This window comes from Lygodium microphyllum, chromosome 21, assembly GCF_053477565.2.
Source record: "Lygodium microphyllum isolate KBCC chromosome 21, Lygodium_microphyllum_v1.1.10, whole genome shotgun sequence".
In the NCBI taxonomy this organism is placed as follows: domain Eukaryota; kingdom Viridiplantae; phylum Streptophyta; class Polypodiopsida; order Schizaeales; family Lygodiaceae; genus Lygodium; species Lygodium microphyllum.
In genome coordinates, this window is record NC_141155.1 from 76,382,497 (window position 1) to 76,394,605 (window position 12,109).

General features: G+C 41.3%; 1 protein-coding gene across 5 annotated transcripts in view; it reads right to left on the minus strand.

The window, feature by feature from the left end:
- Window positions 1-2,052: 2,052 nt before the first annotated feature.
- The window catches only part of LOC148018166 (ABC transporter B family member 2-like), a 74,477-nt gene continuing 64,420 nt past the window's right edge, over window positions 2,053-12,109 (minus strand). For 2 of the 5 annotated variants that reach the window (XM_087661281.1, XM_087661282.1), the window contains 9 exons: window positions 7,584-7,696; window positions 7,496-7,550; window positions 7,097-7,356; window positions 6,610-6,926; window positions 6,303-6,529; window positions 5,581-5,945; window positions 5,071-5,498; window positions 4,731-4,966; window positions 2,055-4,616 (listed from right to left, as the gene is read on the minus strand). In XM_087661281.1, coding sequence (XP_087517407.1) covers window positions 3,387-4,616; window positions 4,731-4,966; window positions 5,071-5,498; window positions 5,581-5,945; window positions 6,303-6,529; window positions 6,610-6,926; window positions 7,097-7,356; window positions 7,496-7,550; window positions 7,584-7,696 — 3,231 coding nt within the window. In that variant the 3' untranslated portion in view covers window positions 2,055-3,386. Of the gene's footprint in view, window positions 4,617-4,730; window positions 4,967-5,070; window positions 5,499-5,580; window positions 5,946-6,302; window positions 6,530-6,609; window positions 6,927-7,096; window positions 7,357-7,495; window positions 7,697-12,109 lie in introns of all 5 variants that reach the window. The other 3 variants (XM_087661279.1, XM_087661280.1, XM_087661278.1) reach the window with 3 other exon arrangements.

The following is a 12,109-nucleotide window of genomic DNA, read 5'->3' on the forward strand; positions in this document are numbered from 1 at the left end:
ACAAGATTTCTAGAAACTCATACAATAAACGGATTCGCTAGTGGAAGGATGTTTGGTCTTGGCAACGAACTAAGGTTTCTCACCTCAAAGGAGTTGAAAATTTTGTTCCAACTATTGAACTCTCAAATTCATTGTATTAATGAGGTGCTTAAGAAAGTTAGAGAAGTTTGTTGCACTACCAGGTTTAATAACTCCTACCCAATACTAAAGTGATGAATCAATAGCTGCAAACTCAAAGAAGTGATTTTAGTGAGTAATATCATGTGGATTTTGAGATCTAAGGATTATTGGAGGCACCATGACCCTAAGCTTGATTCGAAAACCTTAAAAGGAGACATTACAATGTTTGGAAGGCCATCTTACTTGTCAAATTGAATGTTGTGCTATGTACAATGGTGGGCTATAGGCTAGCAACAAATGAGTATGTGAGCAGGATGTGTCATGTCTCACCTATGTGCGGTTTTAGCAAAAGTAAGCAAGGAGACAAAGTATCATGTATGGGGCTGGTCAAGGATTCAAAGTTGTTGTGGAGAAAAGTCTTTGACCTTATGAGGAGATTAGGCCTATGTGATACGTTTGTGTGGAAACAAGATCCAATTATGGATAGAGATACTCTAGTAATGAATCCAAAAAAAAATGGAATGTCATTAGGAAGGAAGTAATAAGGAGAATTTGTGTGTGTAGGGATGCCATCCTTTTTGGTAGATGTCCCTAGGGAAAAAGCTATGGGGAGAAGCTTTAGAATTGTGTAGGAAGTTATGTACATAGGTAAATTTTGTATTGCCTTCCACACTACTAGATGCCTTATTAAGCTACATCTATTTTGAAGTGGATACTTAAAGGATGTTTCTTGCTACTCTAAATAACAATACCACTCCCAAAGGAAAACATAAACCCATTGGTTGACCTCCTATTTGAAATACTATTAGCTCGATTTGCATCTGTGTAACCATGCAAGTCCAATGGTATACCTCTTACGTAAAACAAAGCATACTCAAGTGTAAACTTGACATAATGTAATATGTGTTGCATTGCATCCAAATGTGGCTTCCATGAAAGTTGCATAAACTAACTCTCCAAACCAACCATATCATTTAGATCTAGCTTAATGATCTTCAAATAAATAAGGCTACCTACAATCATTCAAATGCAATCAATCAACCATGTTTCTAAATAGAAAGTACTCAATTAAGACTTAAAATTTTAATTTCATGGTGAGTAATCATACTATGTACAACTAAAGTTCTATAATGATTCCTTGGGAAACTGAAATATTTGATAATTTCTTTTTCGAGGATAGGGTTGTCTTCCTATGTGGTGTTTTTTCAATGTGAAAATTTATAAGAAGTGAGAAGTATGTTGTTCTTGCTTCTTTTTCATGAAGTTTAGGTCTATTGTACCCACACTAACTCTTTTCACATAGCTATGCTAAGTTTTACTTGATATGTACTCTAGTATATAATATTAGGGCCATGCTTCTAATTTTATTAGATTTAATACTCACTAAGGATAAAAACTAAATGTTTCCACAATTTGCACACATTCTTTGCAAGGATTTAGTGTTGTTGGTACAAAACTAAGTCATTTCCACACATTCTCATTGGGCACCATTTGATTGGATCTTAAAAGTACATTTTGTTCTTGGTTAGCCATAAATCTTTGTTTACTTTTTAGTCTAATTTTGAAATGTTTGGTGCTTGCAAAAATGGATTATTTCAATGTGGCAACTATCACTTTTATGTCTTTAAGACTTGTGAAGACCTATTGTTTTCTTTTCTTTTTTTGAGAATTGACACATTCTAACTATATATTGTGAAATGCTATATTTATCAACTAATTAAAATTACTTCATTTATCTAGACATGACTTTGAAGGTAGCCCCTTATGATTTTTATCACCCCTTGTTTATTTTGCATTCTAAAAGAAAATGAAATACTCCACACTACCACTAAGGCCTTGTGGGGTGTGCCTCAAATATTATAGTAGACAAGGTAATAGGGAACATGGTAATATACAAGGTAATAGGTGAAACTGGAACATGCAACTTAGTGTTTTTTAATGCAGAGGTAGTGGTATGTATTAAGTAAATAAAATGAACATCACCCCAAGAGGACTAAGCAAATGCTTTAAGCTTTTTTGGCAACCATCTTGCAAGAGATATCATTCTTGCCACACATACAAAACATTTTGCCAAATTCATTAAGAAACTAGGAAAATTCGCTAACCAAGATTCTTATAGGAAACATAATGTCATTCCTTGTAAGCTAAATCTTCTTAAGCATAAAACCCCTAATCAGATTGCAAACTTGATGAGGTTCCACATTGGTGTCTCCATGGTCATCACTATGCAAAATTTGTTTCCAACTAACAGTACAATTCCCATCCTCCTCTTTCAAACCATATTCACTTCTTCACAATCCCAAAAGACATGTTTGATTGTTTCTTCCTTCTTCTTACAAGAGCGACAAATGGGGGAGATACATGCATATGCTTTCTAATTCCATATCTTTGGCACTCGACTTACTTTCTCTAGAGCAAAACATTGAGTACAAATGATGGGGTGTCCTTTCCAACTGGCTTCAATCTTTTCTTCTAGAGTCCCTAGAGGAGTTGTGTTATCAACTTGATGCCAAGCCAACGTTGTTTTTCCAATCCACTTGGCTTTCAGAGTATCTAGAGGCCTTCGCCTAAAGTTAACCTAGCATTTTCACAATATCTAGAGGTTTTCCCTTGAAGTTAACCAAGCATTTGATTACTCTCTCCACATTCGGAATCTTTCATGTCTTGTGTTATGGATTCCATTGCCCATATGTTCAATGTTTGAGCTCGTGTGTATTCTCTCTTCCACTATTCAATCATCTCAGTGTTCTTCCACTATTCAATCATCTCAGTGTTCAGCAATTGCGATTCTTCTGCTTTCATTGCTCATCCTCGCAAAGATGGCTATCGACTTTATCTTCTAATGTTACAGCTAGCATCAGAGTAACATTACAGCTACAAGGGCTCAACAAGCATAACTGGAGCTAAAGACTTTTGACATCAATGTCTATGTCTACGCCTCACAGGGCAGGCACTTCGAAGGGCATGGGGGAAAGAAACCACTGACGAGGGGTATATCATCATGGGGGTTGGCCATCCTGTAACGTGACGAACATGGCATCATGGTCCTATGCCTGAAGAAACTGCTGTCGAAGCCCCTTATCAATGGCGGAAGTCCCCCTGAGGGAGCCGCTCCCAGCTCCTCTTCAGTCGGATATGTTTGTATGGCACTTATTTACTATTCATCAGTATTCCAAGATCAGTTTGTGGGAGTAAAAATCACAGAAATGATAGCATCTTAGCCACATGATAGAACCCCTCCAGAATGCCCTGTCATCTCTTGGGTGCTATGGCATCGTACCTTGGGGCTGATCTGTGCAGGCTGAGAGGTGGAGAAGGTTAAAGTAGGTGCCACGCTTGCTCAATAGCTCATGATGCGAGCCCTGCTCAACCACTGCGCCACCATGGCCCAGAACTGCAATGGAGTTAGCATTCTGGATCGTGGACAGACGGTGAGCAGCCATGACAGTGGTGCGATGCTGCATAAGCCTCTCAAGCGCTTGCTGAATGGCCTTCTCAGATTCAGCATCAAGTGCGCTAGTGGCCTCATCCAAGAGCAGAATGGCAGGGTTTCTGAGAATTGCTCTTGCAATGGCCACTCGCTGCTTTTGTCCCCCTGAGAGTTGGACGCCTCTCTCCCCTACCTCTGTTCTGAAGCCTTCTGGCAAGCTGCAGATGAAGCTGTGAGCATTTGCTGCCTTTGCAGCTTCGATTACCTCGGCTTCTGATGCTCCCTCCTTCCCATATCTTATGTTCTCGTAGATGTTTGTAGAGAACAGTGCTGGTTCTTGCTGCACAAGTCCCATGTGCTGTCTCAAGGATCTTAGATTCATTCTCTTGATGTCTTTGCCATCCACCAACAGTTGCCCATTTTGTGGATCATAAAACCTAACAATTAGAGAGATCACAGAGCTTTTTCCTGAACCACTTGCCCCCACAAGAGCTAGGCTTTGACCTGCCCTCACCTTCAAATTGAATTTCTGGAGAACAATTATATCCATTCTAGCTGGATAGCTGAAATCCACTTGCTTGAACTCAATTTCTCCCTTCAATTCAGTCACATTCTCCCCCTCCAGATCATCTGCATCGATCTGTGTCTTTCTATCCACTATCTCGAACACAGAGCTTATTTTCTCTGAACTCTTTGCCATATCTGGAGCTAAAGCCAGGGCTTCAGCAATGCCAAATGCGGTGATGATGAGCACCATATAGCACTTCATTACATCACCAAATCCAGCCTCCCTCTTCTGAATAAGGGAAGATGAATACCAAAGTGCTAGACCATATGAGCTAAACACACCTAGCTGAGATACACCATACCCCAGCCCTGCAACCTGTCCACGCACAAATGCTTTCTTATGGGGCTGTTCAAGTGCTTTTGTGAAATGGTGCATTACTTTGTTTTCTGTGCTGAAAGCAGCCACGGTACGGATGTTGCAAATAGCTTCACTTGCAATGGTGTTAGCTCTTCCATAAGCTTTGTTCGAATCACCAAGAAAGCCTTTCATGAACATCGTCTGCAAAGGATAGAAAAAGAATCAACAAAACTTGTCCTTTCTACCCAACCATCTACACTGAAATTCCAAAAGGAGTATCCAGACACTGTGAGAAGCAACATTAAGCATTCACACCTCCCCTATGTTAGCTCCAATCATAATCGGATACGAAGCTATGACGACAAGAGTGACCTTCCACTGGATTGAAAATGCAATGGCAAATGCTGTCGCAACTAGGCCTATATTGTGGAGGAGTGTTATCAACCGATCTGCAGTTGCTGTTCTGATAATCAGTGCATCCATGGATAGTTGCGTTGTGAGCAAACTAGTGCTATGCTGGTCAAACCAGCCAATTTCATTCCTAAGTATCCCTGTGAACAGCAGCATCTTCATTGTTATACTTGGAGATATGATAAATCGGAACACTGGTCCATTTTGAGTGAGACAATTTGGAAGCAATTAGAGTAGAACCCACCTGAAAACATCGATTTTCTTATTTGCATTGTTAGACTTTCGCCAACAACTCCAGCAAAGTAGTTTTCACAAACATAGGCAATTACAGCAGTGAATCCAATAGTAGCACATAGAATGGAAATCTTTGATATTGCCTTTTTCACATGTTCTTGATCAGGTGAATACAAATAGACCACCCCTTGTGTTATTGCCAAGGCAAACAATGGTGTTTGAGCACCTGCCACAAGAGCTCCAAATGCAGCAGGAAGGCCACATTGCCATTCCCTAAGGCAGCCTCTTAATAGTCTTTCCCAAGGGTTTTTATGCATGGCTGGAAGAGTCTGACCTACCTCTGATCCATCCACATTCATTCCCGAAACAGACTTGGTTGTTGAGTCAGCATTTGAGGCAAAGCTGCCAGTTCTTTGTGATAGAGACCCATGTGAAAGCCTGGACCAAGGGACATTGGGATTAGACTGCAGGATTCACACCCATTAACTTGAAAGGGCTGCAGCAATGATAACCTTCCCACCTGCTTTGATACCTGGCTGCCTCCTGAGCCTGTCTTAGGCTATCTTCTTGGATTTGAATCAAGGAAGAATACACCTCACCTTTATCCTTCAGCTCTTCATGCAGCCCACACTCAACGACCTTCCCTTCTTGCATGACAGCAATAAGATCTGCCTTTTGAATGGTCGAAAGACGATGAGCGACAACCAAAGTGGTTCTTCCAACCATGACTCGATCAAGAGCCTCTAGTACACTCTTTTCTGTGTCTGTATCTAAAGCACTTGTGGCTTCATCAAGCAGCAAAATAGAGGGGTCTTTTAGAATGGCTCTAGCTATAGCTATACGCTGCTTCTGTCCCCCAGAGAGCTGAATCCCTCGCTCGCCTACCTGTTACAGCAAGACTTGCAACTTCAAAATCATGTGACAACATTTAAGATGCATATTTCTTTTGGAATTTGCATGTTCGTGGAAGAAATAAGCTGCAGCCTGTAGCTATGTGCATCTTAGCACAATTGGGTCTTCAAAAGCAGGAACAGAAACACACATTGTCAGGCAATTTTATAAATGATATGTACTTGCCAGAGAAAAGAAGTTGCTTAAAAATGTGGGGAGATGATTTTAATATCATGCTGGTATAAGTCTACGCATATATAATTCAACGAGGATGCATATCATACAGAGTATCACAGAGAAATGAATTGTGTGGCCAGTCCAAACAGTGGTGCTGGGGAGCTAATACACTACCTCAGTTTCATAGCCAAGTGGAAGCATATTTATAAACTCATGGGCACGAGAGATTGAGGCTGCTTGTATAATTTCGTCCATACTAACGCATCCTTCCTTTCCATATAGGATGTTCTCTTTTATGGTTGTAGCAAAAAGAGCTGGTTCTTGGTTTACTAGAGCCATTTGATTTCTTAGCCACTTCAGATCCAAAGTCTTTATGTTATGCCCATCTAAAAGCACTTCACCTGAACCAGGTGCACTAAACATGAGGTTATACCAAAAGCAAATAAATGTCACAGTTTAAGAAGACAGATGCAGGCTTGACCTGAGTTTGGATCATAGAACCTTTCAATGAGAGATATTACAGTGCTTTTTCCTGAGCCACTGCCACCAACGATCGATACAACTTTGCCAGCAGGAATTGAGAGAGAGAAGTTTTGGAAAATTTTGACATGAGGTCGCGAGGGGTAGCTGAAAGATACATCACGTATGTCGATTCTGCCCTCTATGTTAGCCAGCTTAGTGCCCTGACCTTTCTCTTGCCTAATGTGGGGTTTCTTGTTAATCATTTCCAAGATTGTGTGGCCTGAAACCCTTGCTCTGCTGAAGGCGGCCACGTTCAGAGCTGCTTGACCCAGGGCACTGCACCAAACAGACTTTATCAGTGGCAATCAATCACAAAGTCGAGAAACCCCAATTGATCCAACAGTAGGAGAAAATGGTATGCATGCTTAAAGCCTGTATTTCAATCATGAAACACACACAGAGCAGCATGCCCAGTAAGTGTGATAAGGCAAAAAAGAGTAACTCACAGAGTACTTGCTAAGACATTTATAATTGTTACAAATGCTTGCCCACCATTTGTGATTCTACTACGGACGAGACGTCCAGAGTACCACAAAAGAAGTGAGAAGACAGCCAAACCCATTCCATAGATTGAGCCAATGCCAAGGCCTTTCACAAGCCCACTACGATGTCCGAGCTTTCTAGTCAGAAGAAGTGCATCTGAGAAAGATTTGATGGCTCTCTCTTGGCTCCCAAATGCCTGAACTGTGCGGATCTGAGACACAGACTGGAGACAGGAAGGCACCCAAAATCAAGTTAGTTATGCATATTTGATCAAACAAAGACTTGTGGTCGTTTTCTTCCCAACATTTATGCGTGCTTACTTACTCAAAAGCCATGGTTACAGAAATGGGTAGAGCAAGTACCTCTTCAGCAATTTTGCCAGCCCTGACATATGCCTGCTTGCTTTCACTTGCCAATGCTACCATGGCATATGCATATAGACTGGCAACAGTGGCTAGGATTGGCATCATGCAAAGGGTTATGAGGGTAAGTCGCCACTCGGAAGCGAATGCAATCACAAAGCCGGCGATGAATCGGCATGCATAGCTGATAAAGTTACCAACCTGCAAATGCAAAGGATACATCTCACATGCAAGGCCTCACGATGGTTTTGGTCTCAACTAGCTCTCGTGTCACCATTTCTCTTTTAGTGGAAATCTGAGCAATATGTAGTGATCTATGACATATGTATCGGCCTTCGGCATTAAGGAATGGTGACTTTTAACTCTTCGTTTGATGTTGATGCTACTAAACAGGGCTAATTGGGAAATGCAGTGTGACATGCATTACCCTAAACTCAATGTCGCTGAGGTTGGAACCTCAAATGTATACATATGTTTGTAATCATGAATGTGTGTAGTTTTCTTTGATGAAATAAATGGCGTGTTTGTGCGCACACGTGTGTGTGATGTTAATGCCATTTATTAAGACTGCTCAAAGGTGTATAGGACAAAGAGACAAACATCAAGGTTTTAATCACAATCCATTCAATCCACTTCAGGGCATCATGGCACAAAAAGAACAACCCACTATTAATGTTGTCACTAAATGCATTGTGACCCTAAAACAATTGAATGCTTAGGCTTTCTGAACTCTTTTTTAATCATGGCTTTGTTGCCTCGATAAATTTGTGATCCATGTTTGGTTCCCTTGAAACATTTTGATTGCTTGAAGATTTCAACTTTGTATTTTATGCTTCAAAACTCCAAGTTGCTTAATTCTTTCCTTAGTTGTTGCTGGATGATGATACACCATGGTACCACCCAATCGAACCCTTGTTATTTTAATACTAGTCTTAGTTTATCTTCAACTTGTATGATTCTAAAGATACTTGGTGGTCTTCGTTATACACTTCTTTTATGTTACCCCATGCCAACCATTAGAGGGGGCCCCTACACATGCATAATATAATCATCTTTTGCGTCACGACTTCATTAAATATTCAAGAGGTAGTGTCTATCATACCTTGGTTTTCAGCCTCCATCCTTTTGTATCTCCTCTTGCACTTTGATTTTCATTTTCTTGACTTTATCTTTAGGCTTTCTATTAGTTGCAGCAGCCATCTCCATTGCCAACTTGTTGATGTAGATGTTTCTCTCATGGGCTTTGCTCTTGAGTTCACTTGGGGAGTGCCACCAAGATTGTTGAGAAAGTCATTGGTTACATCTCAATATTAGGGCTAGGGCTAAGTCTAACCCTCTCCCTTAGGTGTTGCCATTGCACTATAAGAGGAGGCGATAAGTGATCGGAGAAAGACAGAAACCCCTAATTGGCTCATGTACAATTATTGTGTGGCAAACTAAAGACAAGACTAGACAAATGTGTGACACAATGAAGAGAGAGATAGAGGGGGGGGGGGAGGAGTTTAGAGCTTGTTCATCACTCTTTTTTCTAGGGTGTGGTATTCCTTTATTTTGTCTTCCTAAAATCATGGGTACATCTTCCACTTAATTTTGTTCTAAACTTTTATGCATGTATTAGTTAACTTGGTCTAAATTTTTTTAACAACTCTCAATATTCTCTAGCCGTTATAGAATATGCCCTTATTAGCAACGCTAAAAAAAAGCTAGACTCTCTTTCGTCACTTGCCCATCCCATTCTACTAGTGACAAATTAAAGGCCCCCCTAGACCGAATATTAGTCTTGGCTAACCAAATGACCTTGATTGCAAATACTTTGACATATTTTCGATTAGACTAAATTCATCATCTAGTTTACCCATGCCACCTAGGACAAAGGAAATCGCATAAATAGTTTTATTTAGCCTTTGTTAATGGTGTTTTGAGAAGACTGCAAAAGTGGAAGTGTCGACTACTATTTTTTAGTGGATATTCTTTTTGTGGAGCTTCAATGCCTTATTTTTTGGGCACTTGGATTATATTTGTACTTTATGGACATCACCACATTATCATGAATGTGTTCATTTGTGAGAGCTGGACTCACTCCCGTGCACATTGTATTCACCACCAGCAATTGTATTTATCGCACTTGTAATTGTTGCGTGGGTTGCACACATGTATTTGTGATTAGAATATCTTAGGCTTGATCTAATTAGACTAAGGTTGAAGCATGCAATGATGATTGACTAGTCTAGAGCCCACTAAATGGGTAGGATGCCCAAGGGAGGATGCAAACCCTAAACGCAAAGGGGATGCAAACCCTAAACATAAAAGGGGCACAAACCCTAACCCTAACCCAAATCTTGGTCTATATAAGGGTGGGAGGTCTTAGTTGTATTCACCCTTTTGGCACATCCATATGGCAGAAGCTCTATCAGTCTGACTACTCAAGCTTTCTATTCAATCTTTGTAGTCTATCATCTTGCTTCCATTGTGTTGAGAGTTTCTGAGAGGGAGAGAGTGAGAGGTGTGTTGACCACGGGACTGAGGGAAGGTAAAGCTCTTCGCCATCATCTTGCTTTTCTCGTCTTCTCTACTAGCTCTTCGACTCATTGGTGTGCTTGGTGGTGGATGCAAAGGAGTGATGGCATTGGATTGTGTTGATCGTGGTCGTGGAACTATCTTCGAGCCTTCGAGTCATCAAATGCAAGAAGGTAAGTTAGGTGAGTTCACTACAACTTCAGCTAGTCTTGTGTTCTTGCTTTCTTGGGTTGGAGAGGAGGATGCTTGGTTTGTTAGAGTGGAGTGCTGAGAGACAAGGTGAGAGATTGTCGTTGAAGTGAGTTGTAGATCTGAAACAATAGAGGTTTGTCCAAAATCCCCATTGTTGGTGTATTAGGCTCAACATTTTGGTTTTGTTGCTAGGACCTACGATGGTGCAACTGCCAAGATTCTCACACTCCTGCCTTGTGGCGAAATAGGAGGCTTGTGCATGGGCATGCATGGGATTGATGGGGTTTCGATCATCTGCATTTGTGGCTAGCATTCAAAAACCCATGGGGCTAGGTTAAGAAGGCCGATGAATCGAAAGGAACCGGTTCGTTGGATTTAGATTGTAAAGATAGACATTGTTAGGGTAGGAAAAAACACAAAACACAAACAAAAAAAACACACATACAAAAAACTTAAAACTCAAATCTCAAATACAAAACACAAACTCGTACTCTCCTTGTTAGATTTGTTGTGTGGTAAGGTTGCACATATGCTATCAATTTTTGTGTCTTCTTGGAAAGCTTACAGTTCGTCAATGGTGGAAGAAGTATTAGAAGAAGGTAGAAAAGAAGGGGTGAAGGAAGAAGAGATAGAGGTACCATTACTTCGATCGTACACCCTACCCACTTGCCCCTCCACAAACCTAGTACAACCCCTATATCCACACATACACCCAAACTAACACACCCAACTTTCCATACCTAACCTACACTAGAACTCACACACCCCCCTTCCATACCTATTTATATATGTTCACATTCACTACCACACCCCCTACACCACACATAACACCCATCCCAAACATACCTCATTCTCTCACTCCCACACATACTCAAACCCTAAAACTCACACTCACTCCCACACATCCTCTCACTCACACCACTCATTCATACCACCTTACTCGTAAATATGCACTTTTGATAAACACACACCCAACACTCAATCATCCCTTACTCATTCATACCTACCCCACTCATACTCTCACTCTCTCCTCCCTACCCCCACTCATCCCTCACTCACACTCACTCATCCCACACACAATCTCCATACTCACTCCAACACATCCTAACATCAAACTCTCACTCCCACACATACTCAAACCCTAAAGCTCACACTCACTCCCACACATCTATCATATCCTCTCACTCACACCACTCATTCATACCACCTCACTCATAAACATGCACTTTTGATTAACACACATCCAACACTCAATCATCCCTCACTCACTCATACCTACCCCACTCGTATTCTCACTCTCTCCTCCCCTACCCACTCATCCATCACTCACACTCACTCATTTTCTCATACTCATCCCTCACTCATTCACTACCACACCCCCTACACCACGCATAACACCCACTCCCAAACATACCTCATTCTCTCACTCCCACATATTCAACTTCTTTCGCTCCCACACATTATCTTCTTTCACTCCCACCACACAATCTCCATACTCACTCCTACACATCCCTAACATCAAACTCTCACTCCCACATATACTCAAACCCTAAAACTCACACTCACTCCCACACATCCATCACATCCTCTCACTCACACCACTCATTCGTACCACCTCACTCATAAATATGCACTTTTAATTAGCACACACCCAACACTCAATCATCCCTAACTCATTCATACCTACCCCACTCATACTCTCACTCTCTCCTCCCTACCCGCTCATCCCTCACTCACACTCACTCATTCTCTTAGACTCATCCCTCACTCACACTCATCCCACACACAATCTCCATACTCGCTCCAACACATCCCTAACATCAAAGTCTCACTCCCACACATTCTCAAACCCTAGAGCTCACACTCATTCCCACACATCCATCACATCCTCTCACTCACACCACT